Source organism: Orcinus orca, chromosome 10, assembly GCF_937001465.1.
Source record: "Orcinus orca chromosome 10, mOrcOrc1.1, whole genome shotgun sequence".
Classification (NCBI taxonomy): domain Eukaryota; kingdom Metazoa; phylum Chordata; class Mammalia; order Artiodactyla; family Delphinidae; genus Orcinus; species Orcinus orca.
In genome coordinates this window covers 42,584,739-42,607,783 of record NC_064568.1, presented here as the reverse complement: position 1 = coordinate 42,607,783, position 23,045 = coordinate 42,584,739, and the positions used below count along the sequence as shown (strand labels likewise).

At 45.1% G+C, this 23,045-nt stretch overlaps 1 protein-coding gene across 1 annotated transcript in view; it reads left to right on the top strand.

The window, feature by feature from the left end:
* SCN5A (sodium voltage-gated channel alpha subunit 5) overlaps positions 1-23,045 on the top strand; it is an 88,303-nt gene that overhangs the window by 48,823 nt on the left and 16,435 nt on the right. Inside the window, exons 16-19 of the mRNA XM_049693627.1 lie at positions 820-1,260; positions 5,525-5,645; positions 6,560-6,714; positions 21,650-21,823. Of these exons, the coding sequence (XP_049549584.1) occupies positions 820-1,260; positions 5,525-5,645; positions 6,560-6,714; positions 21,650-21,823 (891 nt within the window). The remainder of the gene's footprint in view (positions 1-819; positions 1,261-5,524; positions 5,646-6,559; positions 6,715-21,649; positions 21,824-23,045) is intronic.

Below are 23,045 nucleotides of genomic sequence, written 5' to 3'. Positions count from 1 at the left end.
CCATTACTCCCAAGACAGCAAGGCCCCATCTGCAGGCTTTGACATCAGATGAACCCATGGTTCTCCCATTGAACCTGGGCCAATACCCAAGAAACCTGGGTTTGAACGCCCTCAATTCAGACTGTATCTGAGTCCTTGGGAGGAGGGATTGATTCTGGCAGTGAAACGCTGGAAGAAGGACCTCAGTTCTTCTTTGAAGAAAGAATTCAGCAAAGAGACGAAGATTGTGAAAAAGATAAAAGCATTTATTAGAAGCAAAGTACATGTGGAAAAAACAAAATATCTGTGGAAGAAACAAAGTAAGTGTGGAAAAAACAAAGTATGTGTGGAAGAGCACACAGGCAAGCTCAGAGGGAGGGGCTTAGGTTGCTTAAATAGGGCCAGTTTTCCGGATTTTTTTTTTCTGGCCGATCATCTCCATATCTGGTTCTGGAGTGGGCACGCATCTCTCAGCCAAGATGGATTCCAGCTGGCGTCTTCTCCCTCCTTTTGTCCTTCCCCTAGACTGAGGACCTTCTCTGAGCATGTGTCAGGCCAGGAAATCCATGAGAATGCACCCAATCAGGGCCCAATGCTCCCGCTGGTATCCCAACTGAAGCATCAGCAGGAGACCAGCTGCAGCTGCTTAGCCTGGGCCTATCGCCTACCTCAGGATGAGAATTTGTCTTTCCTTTTATAGCCAAACTCTCTATATTCAGGAGTATGGGGGGTTAGGATGAGAGCCTAGGGCCCAGGGTTTAAGCCTCGAGCTATCTGCCTCTGGCAGTGCTCATCATAGCCCCGAGGCTGAGCACGCAGGACACGGCATTATCTCCACAGGTCCTGAACCTCTTCCTGGCTTTGCTGCTCAGCTCCTTCAGTGCAGACAACCTCACAGCCCCTGACGAGGACGGGGAGATGAACAACCTCCAGCTGGCCCTGGCCCGCATCCAGCGGGGCCTGCGCTTCCTCAAGCGGACCACCTGGGACTTCTGCTGTGGGCTTCTGCAGCGGCGGGCTCGGAAGCCTGCAGCCCTCGCCACCCAGGGCCAGCTGCCCGGCTGCATCACCACCTCCAGCCCCCCACCACCCTCAGAGACAGAGAAGGCGCTGCCAGCCCGCAAGGAGACACGGTTTGAGGAAGGCCAACGGCCAGGCCAGGGCACACCCGGGGATCCGGAGCCCGTGTGTGTGCCCATCGCCGTGGCCGAGTCAGACACGGATGACCAAGAGGAGGATGAGGAGAACAGCCTGAGCACAGAGGAAGAGTCCAGCAAGCAGGTGAGCCCCATCCCACATCCCAGCCCCGCACCGTGTGTGCAGCACCTACTGTCCAGGGGACCCAGCCTCACTCAGAGCATCTGCCCCAGCAGGTGTGGCCTGGAGGGAGAAGACAGGCCATCCCCCAAAAACCAGCCTCATGGAGGCATGCTGAAACCAGCTCTCAACCCTCTCTCCCCAGCCCAGCCCAGCCCAGGAGGGCATCTTGGGAGGGACTGCTGTCCATCATTCATCCCCTGGCTGGTCACGGGCAGCTAATTGTACAGAAAGGGAAACTGAAGCACGGCAAGAGAGAGAAGAGAGAGACTTGCTAGGAGTTCCTCATGCGTCTAGGACAGAGCTAGGACACTTGGCCCCCAGACCCTGCCCTGACCTTGTCACCTCCAGGACTAACAAGGTGGAATGTCTTGGTGAGGGAGGAATGTGGCCTCCAGACCTCCCCACTGCCCCTTCCCCTCCTCCCAGGCCCAGGGCTAATTCTGAGATTTAAAAATAAGCATCCCTAAGATGGCAGGTGTCAGAGACAGCACTATCTTATCTCCCAACCTGTTATTTTTAACACTTAGGACTAGAGTCTGGACAAACGGAATGGTACCCCTCACCGCCACCCCAGCTCCCTCAGTTTTCTCATGGCCTGAGCTAGGCTTAGATGGCTTCTCCCTATAGGTCTCAGGTCAAACAGCGAGGACTGGTTCTCTCTGTTTCGTTGGGCCCATCCTGGCCGCTTCCTCAGGGCCTGCACTGGGTGGGTCTGGCTGAGAAGAGCAGCTGTTCCCTTGCATGGAATTTGATCTGAGGCTCCAGGCTTGATTCCACATCCTCCTGCCTCCCTGTGGTCCCAGAGGCCAGCTTCTGCCCTTTCAGTCGGGCTGCAGGACAGCCACAGCGTCGGTTGGGAGAGGGGGAGCGTTGGCGTTGCCAGGACCACAGCGTCCAATTAGCTCCAGGACGTTCCCAGCACAGGAGTGGAATTCCGCCTGCCCCTCCTTTTCCTCCTCCTTTCCTTCTCTTGAGCCTTTTGGCCCTGGCTCCCTGGGGCCAGTGTGTGTGTGTGTGTGTGTGTGTGTGTGTGTGTGTGTGTGCGCGCGCGCTCACACGTGCGGGCACGCAAGCAAGCTGGGGTGCCATGGGAACTCCTGGGAAAAGTCAGCATGTCCTTCCTAAGTAGAGTTGCCAGCATCTGGGAGCTGGGCATCATAGCCCAGCTGTACCCTTCAAGGAGTGGGAGGAGAGGGAGATTTGTCTAGCCTTAGGCCCTTTGCCCGAACCTATCAGGAGCCTCCTTCAGCCTCAGGATGGCCGAGGGAGGGGTCTTCAGTGAGATGAGACCTCATGAAGAGGGCAGGAGGCAGTGCCCCGCTGCATGGGCAGGGCCTGAAGCAGAGCCAGGGTCCTAGAAATACTCCGACCTGGTAGCTCATGGGCTGGGGGGGTCTCTTCAGCAGGAATCCCAGCCTATGTCTGGCAGCCCAGAGGCCCTCCCGGAGCCCAGGTCCTGGAGCCAGGTGTCAGAGACCACCTCCTCTGGGGCCAAGGCCAGTGCAGCTCAGGCAGACTTGCAGCAGCAGCAGAGAACAGAGGCCCCAGCCCCAGGGTGCAGTGAGGTAATGCACACCTTTGTCCCTGAAGCCGGTGGGGCACTGCTGCTGGGACTAGAGGCCATGAGAGTCCCTGGGCACAGGCCTGCATTTGCTGCTGGGAACCACAGCCATTGTCACAGCCAGTGTGGGAGACCCGTCTGCGGAGCGGGGCATGGGCAGCCCTGTCCTGTTAGGGGAGACACGGCTTGGGGACCAGAGCCATGAGGAAATTCTGGAAGCAGCCGCTCAGGACCACGATGCAGGACTAACCCCAAACTTCTGCTTGTTCACCCCCTCCTCACTCGGTTCCTGTGCTTTGGTCCTGTCGGCACATGTTTGTCCTGTGAATCAGCCCATCCCAGGGGGCTGTGGGAGCTCTGAGAACAAGTTCTTGGCACACAAGCCACCAGCTGCTTCTCACCTGGAGAAGAGCAGAGGCAGCAAACACAAGGCCTGCTGGAGGGCTTTGGGACACAAAAGGGTTTTAATTTGAATTTGCTACCAACATTTAAAACCCAGAAGCTTTTGTGTAAAAACATCTGCATTTCTGGTTTCTCTTGAAAAACAAAAGTTGCAAGAAGAGCCGCCCTGCTGGAGACGAGTGGTAACCGCCGCCTCCTTGACACCGGCTGGAGCGCTCCGGTTTGCCAGTTCCCACCTGCCTGCCCTCATTCCATCACCTACCTGGCCCTGTAAACATTTGAGTTTGCAACCCCTGAGCTAACTGGACTGTGGCACAGCTGACTACACCCCACCTCGGCTCTGCCAAGCACCAAGGAAGATGGAGGTCATATGTTCAGAGACAGCACTCAGGGGCCCTTGAACTGCTGCCTGACCTCGGTCCTCATCCCGGCAGCTGTGACTTGCTCCAACAGGATATTTCTCCTTTGCCTTGTTCCTTATGTGAGATGGGCCCATTGGAGGCTTTGTGATCGTGGCCAGTTTGTAAGCACGAGGGCCTGGTGGAATCATCATCCTGACTGTACAGGTCACACTTCTCCCCCTGGAGAGTCTGACACACCAAGTCTTGTGGGAACAGGAAGACATAGGAGGAGCAGGTCACGGACAGAAGAGACTCCTGTACTAGAACGTTGACCTTTGAACGAGTTTTGTAACTTCATCACCTCTTCAAATCAGGTCACGGTGGGAACGAGGGAGAACGAGGTGGGCTGGGGCTTTCCTGGGCGAAGGACACCTCATCCCATCTGCAGCGGGATTCTGAGAACTTGTCCTCCCACATGACAGCTCCAGTGTCTGAAAAGAAAAGCTGCATGAAGACCTCTGACTGTGCCTCTCCCAGCTCAGTGCCGCTCAACGAAGCTGGGAGAAGGACATGACCCTCAAAGCCACGGGAGACCACCCTGCACCCAGGAGCACTCTGCATTCTCACCAGGATCCAGCCCTTCCTTATCGCAAACCTCAAGGTTAAAGAGGACTTTGAGACAGCGGTGGAGTGAGTAGTGGAAGGAAGGGAAAAGAAGGCAACTTTGAGAGCAGAGGCTGCCCAAGAGCTCAAACCAGCTCGCCCCTAAGTGGAGTGGAGCTTGAGTGGCATGAGGCTGGCCAGTTGCGCTGGGGAATGTAGACGTGATCTGAAGCAAATGAAGGCTGCCCTTCCTTTACAGATCCCCCTTCCCCACCATACTTATCATTAAGGTGGGCTCCTACAAGCAGAGCTGGAGCCTGGCTTCCTGTGCTGATGTTTCGTTGAGGGAGTGCCCTCAGGAGAGACCCATAAGGAAGTGAGAGAAGCAGGATGAGGCAAAAGAAGCAGCTCCAGATGGCATGCTGGCTGGATTCCAGCCTCAGCTTGGTGTCCTCCGTATCAGTCAGTCACTAGGCGTCACCCACCCCTGGCTTCGATGTAACCACCAAGCCATTTCCAGGGATTGCAGGTCCCTGGCTAAAGACACTTTTCTGGAGAAGGGGCTGGCTAAACAGTATTCATGGCAGCTGGAGATGGGTGCACTGGCCCAAAGAGGGGAAGTGGGCAGAACTACAACACCCCTATACACTGGCACCCCACATGTGACACACACAGACACTCATAAGGGCACCTGCACACACCTCTCTATAATCAAGTTATGTGGGATCAGGGCAGCAGAACCCTGCACAGCCGGGCAGGAAAGCTTCCAGCACCTTCTTGCTCTTGTTCCAGGCTCTGCATCACACCAGCACCCACATGAATTGAGTGAGAAATGTGGGCTGGGTTGCTGGCCTGTCCTTTGCATGTCTGACCTGGTACCTGGGTGTGCCCATGATCCTGGCTCTGACTCTGTTCTGGGTGTGGCATGCCTGTTTCCTCTGTGTGTGCCGAGCTGCCACTCTGTGTCCGTGTCCCAGTGTGTGTCCCTGTTGCACCCCATGTCTGTTTTACTTCTACCTGGATGCCTTCCCCATTCCCAGGGTTTTCCCAGAACCCTTCCGCGACCCCCTGTACCCTGACCTAGACACCAGTAGACCAGAATCACAAATGCAGGAGCCCTAAGGTCCAGGCTAGGTGACCTTCATGGGAGGTTCCCATCCACCCGGGCTCAGATTCCCCAGGTGTGCAATGGAGGATAGTCTGGGCACCTCCACTCTGGGAGCCCCAGGCTCCCCCAGACTCTGGGCCTGAGGCTGGAGGCTGCTACACAGCCCACACTCATGCCCTCACCCACCCTACCCCACGGTCCTGCCCACAGACACATGAGAACAGTTACTCTGAGGGGAGCACAGCAGACATGACCAACACTGTTGACCTCCTGGAGCAGATCCCCGACCTCGGAGAGGACGTCAAGGATCCAGAGGACTGCTTCACTAAAGGTACTGCCCTGGATGGGCCTCTGGCCCAGCCTCAGCCCTGCCCACCAGGGCAGGAGGACCTGCAGCTCCTGGGGGTAGAGGGCCATGTCGCACCCCACTCTGACCTGGGTGCCTGCCAATTTTCCCCCATTCTTCGAGACCCTGGGGGCCCCTCCACCTGCCTGTGACATGAGTCATGGCAAGTGTGCCCGTGACGTGCTGGGCTGGGCCGCTGTGGGTCGGCTGCGTGTGTGGGACGGTAGCATGACCAGGTGTCTCCACAGCGGCAAGGACTGGATCTAATTCCCCCTGTTCCCTCAGGCCCTGGCACGGCACCTGGCATATAATAGGCCCTCTGTAAATATTCAAGGTGGGTGTGGCACGTGGCTGTGCTGGTGATTGGCATCTAGAGCTTTTATGAATCCATGGTATATTCGGAGGGCCGCTGGGGATAAGACGAGGGTTTGCCCTCCATGTGGCACATCATTTGGGGCTATCAGTGAGGAGTCTGCCCTTCCTAAGGCTCAGAAACTGCAAACATGGAGAAAGACCAGGGACACAGCACCCCAGGGGGTTCTGGTACATTCCCCCAGGGGGAGAGTTTCCTAGATGAGCACAGGGCAAGCTGGAGCTCATCCCAACCCCAGCCTTGCCCCTGCCCAGAACTGCCAGGCCCTTCATCTACTTACTGGTTGCCTAGTCCATCCAGCTTATCCACAGGGTACCTGCTGAGTGTGGGCTCCTGAGGGCAGCACTCAAAAGTCACCCCTCCCTGCCACCCACCCCCTGCCATGGCCCCACCCACCATGTTACCCAGTTCATTACCCATCATTGTAACCTCTTTCAGTCATTCTTTCAACCATTCAACTTTCTGCCATCAGATGTGGGCATTTGCAGGCCCTGGACTGGGTCTGACTCCTCTCCCTCCCCCAAAGGCTGTGTCCAGCGCTGTCCCTGCTGCACCGTGGACACCACGCAGGCCCCAGGGAAGGTCTGGTGGAGGCTGCGCAAGACCTGCTACCGCATTGTGGAGCACAGCTGGTTCGAGACGTTCATCATCTTCATGATCCTGCTCAGCAGTGGAGCGCTGGTACCCTCCTGGGGATTGGGCAGGGAGGTATGGAGGAGGAGGGGAGGTAGAGAAAGGAGATCTCCAGCTGGAAAACCAGGTCAGAAACTGGGGCGGAGCCTCTGTTGAAAATGCATTCCCCCAGGGCCCCAGATCAGGACCAACTCATAAACTGTCAACACGCACAGCACATATGGAGGTCAGAGCAGAAAGGGCTCACAGAGGTCATCTCTCCAGGCCTCCTTGTTCCACAAAGGGAAGTGATTTGCCCAGATCACAGTGCACAGCTGGCATAGGTCGCAGGTCACCAGTCACCTACACCCAAGCCCTGGTGACACACCCACCTGCACACAGTGTCAGACACTCCGTCAGACTGGTTCAATGCAATTAACAATGCAGGCTGATATTACACTGGTAGCTCCACTCATTCCATGTCTTCTAGGGCTAGAGGCCAAGCTATGTAGTTCACGCATTATCACATTTAATCCGCATAGCAACCCTTTGTAGAAACATTAAGTAACTCACCCAAAGCCCCACCACTTACAAGCAGCAGATGTGGCATTTGAGCCAAGAGAGTCAGATTCCGAGTCCTTTGTCTTGACTTTCCCTTTGTTCAATAGATCTTTACTAAGCTCTCCTTGTATCTACTGGTCCTGTGAGCCGTGGAGGAGCAACAGGAGGAAGAGACTCTGGCTCTGGCCTCAGGGGCTCCCAGTCTAGTTGGAGAAATCAGATTCAGCAGGTTTGAGATAGTCAGATATCAGCTCGAGAGAGAGTTGAGTAAGAATGAAGTAGATGACTCAGGGTGATGGGAGGTCAGGGGGAACTGGAGCAATCAGGAAGACTCCCTGGAGGAAGCAGATGGAACTGGACTATGGAAAATAGGGAGGTTTGGTGAGGCCGGGAGGAGCAGTGAGGCACTCCAGGGATGCCCTATCTGGTTCCCAAGTACCTTACTCATCTCTCAGAGCCCTTCTAGGAGATGGAACAGCCCTGGAGAGGGTTGTGAAAGGTGCTGGTGGGCAGAGAGAAGGGTGATCAGAACAAACAGAAACTTTCCTAGCCCAGAAGGAGCAAGCACCTGATATTGTTGAGGAGTTTAGAACCCCATGGGTGAGCAACTAACAAGGAATGCTTTAGACTATAGAGCGGGAGAGGGCCACTCTGATCCCAGGCTGTTTGCCTCCAGCACATGCTGCCTCCTGTCGGGGCAGGCCATGGGAAGACATTGCAGCTATCACTTCTAAACCTCTGGGCCTCCCGTCCCACCCTGTACTGCCCTGCCCCTGTTCCAGAGTGGGCCTGGAGCCGTGGCTTGCAGGCTACATGCTGTTTTACCATCAGCAGCTAGAGCCAAATCTCTGTAGGCTTCAGAGAAGGAGGATTTGACAATATGTTAACGAGTTTTGTTTTTAAACAGCCACAAACAAGGGCAGCCAGAGCCATTTAGTCTGGGCTGTGGAGGAAAAGCTCAGCCTAGCATAAGTGAGGAGGAGTTTTGGCAAGCAAATGGTGAATCTCATCAGGGTAGAGAGCCAAGCACTGTAAAAAAAAAAAAAAAAAAAACCATCAATGATATACAGAGAAAAAGAAGTCAGAGTGTGTTATTTAAAGTTATAAACTTGTTTAACAGAAAGCAGAGTATGTATCACTTTGAAATTGCTGAAGGGAAAAATTTTTTAAGAACACAGAGATTTTACAGCAAAAGATAGGGGGAAAAAAGGAACAAGGAAGCATTAAATCAGGAAACAATATGGCAAAGGCAAGATCAAGCATGTGTTTTAATAATAAATGTAACTGGATAAAATTCATCTTTTAAAAGAAAAGGACTCTAAATGGACTGAAGAAAAAAATCTTCAGCTATGTGTTCTCAAATGACAAATCTGAAACACTGTGACTCAGAAATAGGAGGAAAGGAATAAGATATAGCAGACAAATGCAAACAATGACAACAAAAATCAGAGTGTTTTTGTTTGTTAATGTTAAACAAGGTTGAATTCAAGGTAAAAACTGAGATAAAACAAAGAGGGTCCAACCTATAATAAAAATACAACTATTATGAATATATTTGCTTGGGATTTCATAGCACTTATACAAAGCAAAATCAGAAAAAAAGTGGCAACAGTGCAGTAGTACAGTGAGATTTCACCACACTTATATTAGCGCTTGACAAATCAAGTAGAAAGAACAAGACAATGAGATATGTAAAAAAATATGTATAGTTAATAAATTTGATCTAACATAATAAAAATAATAGCTAACACTTAAATAGTACTGACTATGTGCCAGGCCCTATTGTAACATTTTACAAACATTAATACATTTAATTCTCATAATAACCCTGTGAAATAGGCACTGTTTTACAGATAAGAAGACTGCTAAGTGTAGCAAAAATAGAAAGATTAAAAACAAACCCTTAAAAATATAAAAGTTATTCTTAAACTTTGGATCAAACAGAAAATAGTTTCATGGTGGGTTCATGGGTGTTCATTATATTAATAAGTAAGCAAATAAATAGAGACTATTCATGGACTAAAGATGACAGTGTGTCATAAATCAAAGGTTACAGTTCAACCGGTTTTGTCCACATGAAATCTAGAAAAATAAGAACGGAAAAATAGAGGTATAGAAAAAACTTCGACTTGGGAGAGGGGGAAAGAAACTAGAAAATAACAGTATCAGTAATACTGCATGTGGGATGCAGCCAAAGCTGTAATGAGTAAAATTAATAGACTTAACCATTTTCATTATTAAATAGAAAGAATAAATTCATTAACTCAAGAAATTAGAAATACAACAACAAATTAATCTTAAAGAAAGCAAAGGAGGGACTTCCCTGGTGGTGCAGTGGTTAAGAAACTGCCTGCCAATGCAAGGGACACGGGTTCGAGCCCTGGTCCAGGAAGATCCCACATGCCATGGAGCAACGAAGCCCGTGCACCACAACTACTGAGCCTGTGCTCTAGAACCCCCGAGCCACAACTACTGAGCCCATGTGCCACAACTACTGAAGCCCACGTGCCTAGAGCCTGTGCTCAGCAACAGAGAAGCCACCACAGTGAGAGGCCTGCACACCACAAGAGTAGCCCCCAGCTCACCGCAACTAGAGAAAACCCCTCGTGCAGCAATGAAGACCCAACACAGCCAAAAATAAATAAATAAATAAACAAATGTAAAAAAAAATTTTTAAATAAAGCAAGGGAATAATTAATAAAATAAAAACACAAATTAATGAATTAGAAAATAAATAGTAAATCTGATAAAATTTCCAAAGCTGATTCCTTCAAAAATTAAAACAATCAAATAAACCACTAGGTCTAATCTCTTACATCTCCAAGAGTGGATTCTTTCATATTTTCAAGGAAGAAAATAATTTCAATCCTATTTAAAATCTTCTAGGGTATGAAAAAAGATGGAAAACCTACAAATTCTTTTCATGAAAGCTAAATAGTGCTGATTTTTAAAACCTTAAGTATACCAGAAGTAAAACCACAGACCAGTTTTCATACTCTATACTAGTGAATAGTGATGCAAAATTCTTAAAATACATGCAAATAGGATCCAGTAAAATATTTGAAAGACTAAATGAGTCATAGCTAGGTATATCCTAAAAAGTCAGAACGATGCCCTACTAGGAAATCTATTTATATGAGTCAGACAAAGAAAAACCATATAATTGTCTCAATGAATGCCTGATTTTTAAAACTTTGGTAAGAATAGAAATAAAATATATTTCCTTTGCTTAATGAAAAACTTACTTTCAAATTAACTTTTTCCATCATCATTAGTAGTAAAGCACTAGAAACATTTTTATTAAAGTCAGGAATAAGAAAAGGATGATTTAACTACCTTTTAGCTGTTTTTCATTATTTAATAATAATCTTGAAGTACTAGCCAGTGCAATTAATCAAGAAAATTAAACATACAGTATAAAAATCAGAAAAACAGAAGAATTTAAGTTAATATATTCAAGTGTAAAATGAGTTTAAAATAATAGAAATATATCATTACTTGTAGATAGTGATTGCTTAGAAAAATTTTAAAACCTATTAAAAATATTATATGACCAGTTATAAAACAAATATACAAATAATTGTTGCTGTTGTTTTATACTAACAGAAACCACTTAGTCACAAGTAACATTTCTCCAATAGTCCTTACATGCCAGGCATTGTAGCCATAAAATAATTGGGAATGAATATAACATGGAATGTATAAGAGGTACATGAAGAAAACTATTAAACTTGCCTAACGAGAGTGTAAAAGAAGACAAACAGATAAACATACTATAAATATACTCTCATCTTGGGCAGAAAGACTGTAGTAGTTCCTAAAGCTAATGAGTTATTAAACTCAAGGCAGTAATAAATTTCTAACATTTTAAAGGGAATTTGACAAAACATTGCTTAAGTTTGTCTTAAATATTATGAAAAATGGCCAGGAAAATTCATATGACACTAATTCAGAAATAGACCAAGACAACAGTAGAACCACACCGAGGCTGGAAATACATTTAAGCAAATATAGAAATGTGGTAGGTGATAGTGTTGACTTCTACTGTGTGGATTCTTTAATAAAGTGTTAGGACACTTGACTAGTCACTCTGAAAAAAAATTAAAATATATATTTGCTCCAACCAAAATATATTAGATTTAAAAAATTGTAATATAAAACAATGAAATGAGAAAGGAAGGAAGGAAGGGAGGGAGGGAGGAAGGAAGGAAAGAAGGAAGGAAGGAAGGAAAAAAGGAAAAGGAAAAGGAAGGTCATTTTTTTTCTATCCTTGGAATAGGCAAGGGCTTTCTTTTTGCTTTTTTCTTTTCATTTTTTTTCATATGTACCTCATTTAAAAATTTTTTGTAGTATTTTTTTATACATTAAAAATTTTTATTTATTTATTCATTCATTCATTCTTTATTTTTTGCTGCACCGGATCTTAGGTGTGGCATGCAGGATCTTTGTTGTGGCATGCGGGATCTTTAGTTGCGGCACGCAGACTTCTCAGATGCGGCACATGGACTCTTAGTTGCAACATGCAGACTCTTAGTTATGGTATGCATTCAGGATCTAGTTCCTGGACCAGGGATCCAACCCAGGCCCCCTGCATTGGGAGCACAGAGTCTTACCCACTGGACCACCAGGGAAGTCCCTATAGTCTTTTTTTAATTAAATTTTTATGCTATATTGGAGTATAGTTGATTTACAATGTTGTGTTCATTTCAGATATACAGCAAAGTGATTCAGTTATAAATATACATATATCTATTCTTCTTCAGATTCTTTTCCCATATAGGTTATTATAGAATATTGAGTAGAGTTCCCTGTGCTATACAATAGGCCCTTGTTGATTATCTATTTTATATATAGTAGTGTGTATATATCAATCCCAAACTCCTAATTTATCCCTCCCCCCCACAACCTTTCCCCTTTGGCAACCATAAGTTTGTTTTTTCATGTCTGTGAGTCTGTTTCTATTTTGTAAATATGTTCATTTATATCATTTTTTTTAGATTCCACATATAAGTGATATCATATGATATTTGTCTTTCTCTGTCTGATTTCACTCACTATGATAATCTCCAGGTCCATCCATGTTGCTGCAATGGCATTATTTCATTCTTTTTTATGGCTGAGTAATATTCCATTGTATATATGTATCACATCTTCTTTATTCATTCCTCTGTCGATGGACATTTAGGTTGCTTCCATGTGTTGGCTGTTGTAAATAGTGCTGCAATGAACACTGGGGTGCATGCATCCTTTTGAATTATGGTTTTCTCCAGATATATGCCCAGGAGTGGGATTGCTGGATCATATGGTAGTTCTATTTTTACTTTTTAAGGAACCTCCATACTGTTCTCCATAGTGGTTGTACCAATTTACATTCCCACCAACAATGTAGGGGGGTTCCCTTTTCTCCACACCCTCTCCAGTACTTACTGTTCGTAGACATTTTGATGATGGCCATTCTGACTGGTGTGAGGTGATACCTCATTGTAGTTTTGATTTGCATTTCCTAATATTTAGTAATGTTGAGCATCCTTTCATGTGCATTTTGCCATCTGTATGTCTTCTTTGGAAAAGTGTCTATTTAGATCTTCTGCCCATTTTTGATTGGGGAGTTTATTTTTTTGATACTGAGCTGCATGAGCTGTTTGTGTATTTTAGAGATTAATCCATTATTGGTCACTTTGTTTGCAAATATTTTCTCCCATTTTGTGGGTTACCTTTTTTGTTTTGTTTATGATTTCCTTTGCTGTGCAAAAGCTTTTGAGTATAATTAGGTCCCATTTGTTTGTTTTTATTTTCATTACTCTAGAAGGTGGATCCAGAAAGATATTGTTGCAATTTATGTCAAAGAGTGTTCTGCCTATGTTTTCTTTTAAGAGTTTATAGTATCTGGTCTAACATTTAGGTCTTTAATCCACTTTGAGTTTACTTTTGTGTATGGTGTTTGTTAGAGAATGTTATAATTTCATTCTTTTACATGTAGCTATCCAGTTTTCCCATCACCACTTATTGAAGAGACTGTCTTTTCTCCATTGTATAGTATTGCCTCCTTTGTCTTAGATTAATTGACTGCAGGTGGGCTTATTTCTGGGCTTTCTATCCTGTTCCATTGATCTATATTTTTTTGTGTGTGCCAGTACCATACTGTTTTGATTACTGTAGCTTTGTAGTATAGTCTGAAGTCAGGGAGTCTGATTCCTCCACCTCCGTTTTTATTTCTCAAGATTGCTTTGGCTATTCAGCATCTTTTGTGTTTCTATACAAATTTTTAAAAAATTTTCTAGTTCTTCAATAAATAACATTGGTAATTTCATAAGGATTACATTAAATCTGTAGATTACCTTGGGTGGTATGGTCATTTTGACAATATTGATTCTTCCAATCCAAGGACATGGTATATCTTTCCATCTGTTTGTGTCATCTTCGATTTCTTTCATCAGTGTCTTATAGTTTTTGGAGTACAGGTCTTTTGCCTCCTTAGGTAAGTTTATTCTTAGGTATTTTATTCTTTTTGAGATGATAGTAAAGGGGATTGTTTCCTTAATTTCTCTTTCTGATCTTTCATTGTTGGTGTATAGAAATGCAACCGATTTCTGCATATTAATTTTATATCCTGCAACTTTACCAAATTCACTGGTGAGCTCTAGTACTTTTCTGGTAGCATTTTTAGGATTTTCTATGTATAGTATCATGTCATCTGCAAACAGTAACAGTTTTACTTCTCCTTTTCCACTTTGATTTCCTTTTATTTCTTTTTCTTCTCTGATTGCTGTATCTAGGACTTCCAAAACTATGTTGAATAAAAGTGGCAAGAGTGGACATCCTTGCCTCGTTCCTGATCTTAGAGGGAATGTTTCAGCTTTTCAGCACTGAGTATGATGTTAGCTGTGGGCTTGTCATATATGTACTTTATTATGTTGAGTAGGTTCCCTCTATGCCCATGTTCTGGAGAGTTTTTATCATAAATGTGTGTTGAATTTTGTCAAAAGTGTTTTCTGCATCTGTTGAGATGATCATATGGTTTTTATTCTTCAATTTGTTGATGTGGTGTATCACACTGATTGATTTGTGGATATTGAAAAATCCTTGCATCCCTGGGATAAATCCCACTTGATCATGGGGTATGATCCTTTTAATATATTGTTGGATTTGCTTTGCTAGTATTTTGTTGAGGATTTTTGTATCTATGTTTGTCAGTGATATTGGCCTGTAATTTTCTTTTTTTGTGGTATCTTTATATGTTTTTGGTATCAGGGTAATGGTGGCCTCATAGAATGAGTTGGGGAGTGTTACCCTCTGCAATTGTTTGAGGTAGTCTCAGCAGGATAGGTGTTAATTATTCTCTAAATGTTTGATAGAATTCACCTGTGAAGCCATCTGGTCCTGGACTTTTGTTTGTTGGAAGTTTTTTTTTTTTTTTTTTTTTTTTTTTTTTGCAGTAGGTGGGCCCCTCACTGCTGTGGCCTGTCCCGCTGCGGAGCACAGGCTCCGGACACGCAGGCTCAGCGGCCATGGCTCACGGGCCCAGCCGCTCTGCGGCATGTGGGATCCTTCTGGACTGGGGCACAAAGCCGTGTCCCCTGCATCGGCAGGCGGACTCTCAACCACTGCACCACCAGGGAAGCCCCAATTTCATTACTTGTGATTGGTCTGTTCACATTTTCTATTTCTTCCTGGTTCAGTCTTGGAAGATTGTACCTTTCTAAGAATTTGTCCACTTTTTCCAGGTTGTCCATTTTATTGCCATATAGTTGCTTGTAGTAGTCTCTTATGATCCTTTGTATTTCTGTGGTGTCCACTGTAACTTCTCTTTTTTTTCATTCCCAATTTTATTGATTTGAATCCTCTCTCTTTTTTTCCCTTGATGAAACCTGGCTAAAGGTTTATCAATTTTGTTTATCTTTTCAAAGAACCAGCTTTTAGTTTCATTGATCTTTTCTACTGTTTTCTTTGTTTCTATTTTATTTTTGTTCTGATCTTTATGATTTCTTTCCTTCTACTAACTTTGGGTTTTGTTTGTTCTTCTGTAGTTGCTTTAGGTGTAAGATTAGGTTGTTTATTTGTGATTTTTCTTGTTTCCTGAGGTAAGATTGTATTGCTATAAACTTCCCTCTTAGAACTGATTTTGCCATGTCCCATAGGCTTTGGGTCATTGTACTTTCATTTTCATTTGTCTCTAGGTATTTTTTGATGTCCTCCTTGATTTCTCCAGTGATCCTTTGGTTGTTTAGTAGCATATTGTTTAACCTCCACATGTTTGTGTTTTTTACAGTTTTTTTCTTGTAGTTGATTTCTAATCTCATAGCGTTTTGTTTGGAAAAGATGCTTGATATGATTCCAATTTTCTTAAATTTACAGAGGCTCACTTTGTAGCCCAGCATATGGTCAATCCTGGAAAATATTCCATGTACACTTGAGAAGAATGTGTATTCTGCTGCTTCTGGATGGAATGCTCTATAAATATCAGTCAAGTCTATCTGGTCTAATGTGTCATTTAAGACCTGTGTTTCCTTATTGATCTTCTGTTTGGATGATCCGTCCATTGATGAAAGTAGGGTGCTAAAGTCCCCCACTATTGTTCTGTTACTGTTGATTTCTCCTTTTATGGCTGTTAGTATTTGCCTTATATATTGGGGTGCTCCTATTTTTTGTAAGTATATATTTTGGGTGCATATATACTTACAATTGTTATATCTTCTTCTTGGATTGATCCCTTGATCATTTTTGTGTGTCCTTCTTTGTCTCTTTTAACAGTCTTTATTTTAAAGTCTATTTTGTCTGATATGAGTATTGCTACTCCAGCTTTCTTTTGATTTCCCTTTGCATGGAATACCTTTTTCCATCCCCTCACTTTCAGTCTGTATGTGTCCCTAGATCTGAAATGGGTCTCTTGTAGGCAGCATATATACGGGTCTTGTTTTTGTATCCAGTCAGGCAGTCTGTGTGTTTTAGTTGGAGTGTTTAATCTTTTTACATTTAAGGTAATTATTAATATGTATGTTCTTATTACTATTTTGTTCACTATTTTTGTTTTGTTTTTTTTAGGTCTTTTTTCTTCCCTTCCTCTTTTGTTCTCTCCTCTTGTGATTTGATGACTATCTTTAGTGTTGTGTTTGGATTCCTTTTTCTTTTCCGTGTGTGTATCCATTATAGATTTTTGGTTTGTCGTTACCATGAGGTTTTGCTATATCAGTCTGTATGTATACAAGGTTGTTTTAAGTTGCTGGTCTCTTACTTTCAAATGCATTTCCAATATCCTGCATTTGTACTCTCCTCTTCTCACAGTTGCTGGTTTTGATGTCATATTTGTGTGTGGATTATTTCTTACCTTTACTGCATGTTTGCTTTTACCAGTGAGCCTTCCCATTTTAAATTTTCTTGTTTCTAGTTGTGGCCTTTTCTTTTCCACCTAGAAAAGTTCCTTTAACATTTGTTGTAAAGGTGGTTTGGTGGTGCTGAATTCTCTTAGCTTTTGCTTGTCAGTGAAGCTTTTGATTTTTCCATTAAATCTGAATGAGAGCCTTGCTAGGTAGAGTATTCTTGGTTGTAGGTTTTTCCCTTTCATCACTTTAAACATATCATGCCACTCCCTTCTGGCCTGCATAGTTTCTCCTAAAAAATAAGCTGATAACCTTATGGGGATTCCCTTGTATGTTATTTGTTGCTTTTCCCTTGTCGCTCTTATATTTTTTCTTTGTCTTTAATTTTTGTCTGTTTGATTAATATGTGTCTTGGAGTGTTCCTCCTTGGGTTTATCCTGTATGGGACTCTCTGTGCTTCCTCCAAATATTTTCTCAGGCCCTTTCTCTCTTTCTTCTCCTTCTGAGATCCTTGTATGTTTAATGTTGTCCCAGAGGTCTCTTAAACTGTCTTCATTTCTTTTCATTCTTTTTTCTTTATTCTGTTCCACAGCAGTGATTTCCACCATTCTGTCTTCCAGCTCACTTATTTGTTCTTCTGCCTTATTTATTCTTCAATTGATTCCTTCTAGTGTATTTTTCATTTCCGTTATTGCATTGTTCATCTCTTTGTTCTTTAAATCTTCTAGCTCCTTGTTGAACATTTCTTGTATCTTCTCAGTCTGTGCCTCCATTCTTTTTCTAAGATCTTGGATCATCTTTACTTTCATCACTCTGAGTTCTTTTTCAGGTATATTTCCTATATCCACTTCACTTATTTGTTCTTCTGGGGTTTTATCTTGTTCCTTCATCTGGAGGATATTTCTCTGCCATCTCATTTTATCTCACTTTCTGTTTTTATGGTCTCCATTGCTCAGGCTTCAGGATTGTAGCTCCTCTCACTTGCAGTGTTTGCCCCCTGGTGGGTGCAGTTGGTCCGGGGGCTTGTGCAGGCTTCCTGGTGGCAGGGATTGGTGCCTGCCCACTGGTGGGTGGAGTTGAGTCTTGTCCCTCTGGTGAGCAGGGGTGTGTCAAGCAGCTGTTAGCTCAGGACATCTTTAGCCAGCCTGTCTGCTGATGGGTGGGGCTCTGTTCCCACCCCGTTGGTTGTTTGGCCTGAGGCATCCCAGCACAGGAGCCTGCAGGATGCTGTGTTGGGCCAGGTCTCAGAACCAAAATGTTGACCTTTGGGAGAGCTCATGCTGATGAACATTCCCTGGGGCCTCTGCCGCCAGTGTCCTTGCCCCCACAGTGAACCACAGGCAACACTTGCCTCCTCAGGATACCCTCCAAGACCCAGGTAAAAAAGACCTAAAAAAAACAAAACAAAAATAATGAACAAAATGGTAATAAGAACATACATATTAATAATTACCTTAAATGTAAAAAGATTAAACACTCCAACTGGTAGGTCTGGCCCAGGCTCCTGTGGTGTCACTGCTTTGCCCTGGGTCCCAGTGCACATGAAACCTTGTGTGCACCCTCCAAGAGTGGAGTCTGTGTTTCCTCCAGTCCCGTGGAGCTTCTGTACTCAAGCCCCACTGGCCTTCAAAGCCAAATGCTCTGGGGCCTCCTCCTCCCAATGCTAGACCCCCAGGCTGGGGGAACCTGATGTGGGATTCAGAACTCTTACTCCTGTGGGAGAGCCTCTGTGATATAATTATTTTCCAGTTTGTATGTCATCCACCTGGCATGCATGGGATTTGACTGTATCGCAAAAATGCCCCTCTTACCATCTTGTTGTGGCTTCTTCTTTGTCTTTGGATGTAGAGTATCTTTTTTGGTAGTTTCCCATCATTTTTTGTCGATGGTTGTTCGGCAGTTAGTTGTAATTTTGGTGTTTTCATGAGAGGTGATGAGCTCAAGTCCTTCTACTCTGCCATCTTGTTCAGGGAGTCTCTGGCAAGGACTTTCTTAACATGATGCCAAAGGTTTTACTAAATGAAAATCATAACAAATGATATAAATATATTAAATTATATAATTGAAAGTAAAGTGTAGAACTTCAGTACGGTAAACAAAAGTAAACAAAATTTAAAGGCACAGAACTAGGATAAAGTATATAAAACAAAGAGTTAATGTCCCCAAATAAACCAGACCATCAAGTGAAAAAATAGGTAAAGGACATGAACAGGCAATTTATAAAGAGAACACTGCAAATATCCAAGGAAATGATGTCAGTATCACTAGTAATAAGATAAATTAAAATGTAACAAATACAAATTTCATTCATTAGTCTGGGAAATGTGACAAAGGAGAAACTGCACCAGTATGGGTGGTGGGGAAAGAGCCACATTCATGCACTGTGGAAGGAGTCTCAAATTGGTGTCCCTTTTTGGAGGTCCTTTTCCTAATCTGTACCAAAAGTATAACTTTGACCTGGCACCTCAATTCTAGAAATTTATCCTCAACATAATCAGACACTGTGCTCATTGCAATGTTGTTTCTACTAGGGATAAATTGGAAACAATGGCTAAATTAACAGTAGTATATGCAAGTAATGAAATATTATACAGCCTTTAAAAAGAATGATAGATCTTGTATGTATTCACATTACTTAGTAGGTAAATGTTCACAAAAGATTGTTTCATGGAAAAAGAAATTTCAAAGCAAAATATTTTAGCCTGTTTATAAAATCGTGCACTCAAATATATACACACAAATAGTGAGGGCTGAAAGAATGTTAACCTAAATGTTAGCAGAGGTTACTTTAGTGCCATAAAATTGGAGATGCCTTTTATTGTCTTTTTTTAATCAATTTTTTTAATTGAAGTATAGTGATTTACAATGTTTGTTAATTTCCGCTGTGCAGCAAAGTGATTCAGTTATACATATATATACATTCTTTTTTTTATATTCTTTTCCATCATGGTTTATCATAGGATATTGAATATAATTCTCTATGCTGTACAGTAGGACCTTGTTGTTTATCCATTCTATGTATAAAAGCCTACATCTGCTAACTCCAACCTTCTACTCCCTCCCTCTCCCAACCCATCCCCCCCACCTTGGCAACCACCAGTCTGTTCTCTATGTCTGTGATTCTGTTTCTGTTTCATAGATAGGTTCATTTGTGTCATATTTCCGTTTCCACATAAAAGTGATATCATATATTTGTCTTTCTCTTTCTGACTTACTTCACTTGGTATGATAGTCTCTAGTTGCATCTGTGTTGTTGCAAATGGCATGATTTCATTCTTTTTTATGGCTGAGTAGTATTCCATTGTACATATGTACCACATCTTCTTTATCCATTCCTCTGTTGATGGACATTTAGGTTGTTTCCATGTCTTAGCTATTGTGAATAGTGCTGCTATGAACACAGGGGGTGCATGTGTCTTTTTGAATTATAGTTTTGTCTTGATATACACCCAGGAGTGGGATTGTTGAATCATATGGTAATTCTATTTTTAGTTTTCCGAGGAACCTCTGTATTATTTTCCACAGTGGCTGCGCCAACTTACATTCCCACAAACAGTGTATGAACGTTCCCTTTTCTCCACACCCTCTCCAGCGTTTGTTATTTGTGGACTTTTTAATGACGGCCACTCTGACCAGTGTGAGGTGGTACCTCATTGTAGTTTTGATTTGCATTTCTCTAATAATTAGCAGTGTTGAGCATCTTTTCATGTGCCTATTGGCTATCTGTATGTATTCTTTAGAGAAATGTCTATTTAGGTCTTCTGTCCATTTTTTTGTTTTTGTTTTTTTGGTTTTTTTTGCGATATGCGGGCCTCTCACTGTTGTGGCCTCTCCCGTTGCGGAGCACAGGCTCTGGACGCGCAGGCTCAGCGGCCATGGCTCACAGGCCCAGCCGCTCCGCGGCATGTGGGATCTTCCCGGACCAAGGCACGAACCCGTGTCCCCTGCATTGGCAGGCGGACTCTCAACCACTGCGCCACCAGGGAAGCCCCCCTTTTTTGATTGGGTTGTTTGGTTTTTTTGTTGTTGTTTATTCTCTTTTTTTATAATTTCTGTATTATTTCATTTTTTATAGGACGCATACATTTTTATACTCAGAAAAAAACAGGCCTACTTTCTGTCTTGAACAACTCCCAAAGTCCATTTTGGGGCCTGAATTACCCTGTTGTCATATCTACATGGACCAGATTAGCTATGTGGTCTGCTAATCTGACTGCTGACAGCACCGGCCCCCTGGATCACTGTAGCTCACAGGGGCCCTGCAGTCAGACAGGGAGGCCCAGAGCGACAGGTGGAGGCAGCTCCCTGGGGCCCTCAGTGACGCATTCAGTTGCCTAGACTGGGAGCCTCAGAGCACATTCTGGATAGGGGAAGGTAACTCAGGAGGGGCAGGTACAGATCAGAAGCCTGGAGTTAGAGGAGGGCAGCGGGGCCACCTGAGTCTCTCTGTTGGCTCGGGGATTTGGCTTGAGGCAGCAGTGAGGAGGTGGGGAAAGACCGACAACTTCTAGCATTTTAGAAATGTTGACTCCCAGATGCTGAGGACTGCAGGAGGTGTGACTTCATCTAGTCCTGTGTTTCCTAATCTTCATATCTACAAACCGCCTTTACTATCATTTCTTTAAAATTTTGCCTTAGATGAACATTCACTGTTTTTTTGTTTAAATAAGTTTATTTTAAAGGGCAACTTTGAATGATTGTTGTCATTGGAAACAAATATTGTTTCCTATGAAAAGTAGGTAATTGCCAAAGTAAATTGAGTAAAAACACAGTGGAGTAGAGGGGGTGGGGAAAGTGTATGCTGTTTCTAGCAGCAGGCCTTGAGCTGTTTTAGAGAGGTCTTAACAATGCACTAGCACTGAACTGAGACTTGCTCTTTAAAGTGAAGGAGGAAGCATTCTCACTACACATTCTGCCTTGTTGTCCACACACCACATAACATCATTTCCTAACCCAGCAATGGTGCACACGCGGCTCAGAGGGCACACTCAGGAATCCCCTCCACGACATGGCTCCCCTCTGCCCCGCTCTCCTGGGCAGCAGATACTGTCAGAGATGAAGACTTGTGCGGGGTGGGACTGGCTGGGTCAGGATATCATGTCTACCTTGTCTACCCTGATCTGCAGGCCTTCGAGGACATCTACCTGGAGGAGCGGAAGACCATCAAGGTCCTGCTGGAGTATGCCGACAAGATGTTCACCTACATCTTCGTGCTGGAGATGCTGCTCAAGTGGGTGGCCTATGGCTTCAAGAAGTACTTCACCAATGCCTGGTGCTGGCTCGATTTCCTCATTGTGGGTGTAAGTGTGGCCCCTGAAGGGAAGAGAGGAGGGGGGCGCCCGTTGCCAGTGTGAGAAGGAGCTGAGGCCGAGGGACAGAAGGACAGAAGGACAGGGCAGCAGGAGACAGCAGGACGAAGTGGAGCATCTTGGCTGTGCCACGGGGTGGGCAAAGGGGCAGGAAGCCTGAGTCTGGGGTCACAGAGCGGATACCTGGGCTCTGCCATCAAACCCCCCGACTGGGGACACAGGGAAACCTAGGCTTCTGGGAGAAACTATACTCACCACGGGGGATAGTGAAGTGCAGTTCCCGCAACGGTGTGAGCCAGGGTAGGAGTGGGGTCCCACCCTCTCAGGACGTCCAGAAGGGGGAGCGATGAGCCCGTATTGCAGCCCTCACCACGGCACCTTGTGAAGTGTCTGTCAGGCCCACTACACAGATGACCGGTTAAGAGCCTACATGTCCACACACAGCGGAGGTGTTGTATAGGAGATGGAATGAGCCAAAGGCCAGAGGGCACGGGATTGGGGAAAGAGTGTTGGGCAGGCAGGAGGTCCTCCTGGCTCAGGTAGAAGGTACCACTTGGGGAGGATGAGAGGGGTTGCAGTCCCCTGTGAGAAGGAGGAAAGCATGAACACTGGCTGAGGGGTTCCAGGTGGCTGCCCTGGGTGATCAGGCAGCTGGCAGGGCTTGCCTGACCTCCAGTATGCCCAGGGGACCTGGGGCAGGAGGTTGGCATATCCCCTGAGCACCCAGTTGGCAGATGGAATGGGAGGCCCCTGCCCCACAGTTCCCCAGGCCCCAGGACACTTCTGGGTGCCAAGCAGGGTGAGTGCAGGGTCTTGTGGGGCTCCTGAGCACAGTCAGGTGGGAGGGTAGCCATGGCGGGGTGAGAACTGAGACTCAGAATGCGGGGCAGCGTTGGATCTGTGCTCCCTAAGGGCAGAGGGAACATGGCGAAGGGCTCCGGCGAGGACTTATCATCTGGTTGTGGTGGGTCTCGCACAGCAGGATGTGGGTCAGGATCTGCAGGCTGGGAAGAGCTTTCCAGAAGACACTCGTAGCTCTGCCCACCAGCAGGGGCTGTCCTTCCTATAGTTATAGAAGAGCTTAGGCCTGTGCTTGGTCCCCACTTCGGGCCCAGAAGCTAAAGGGAGGGGCTCAGCTGCCAGTGGGCCTGGCCAGGGTCCAGGCCTGGGTGGGAGGACAAACTTGAATGGCTCCGTGGGCTAGAGTATGTGT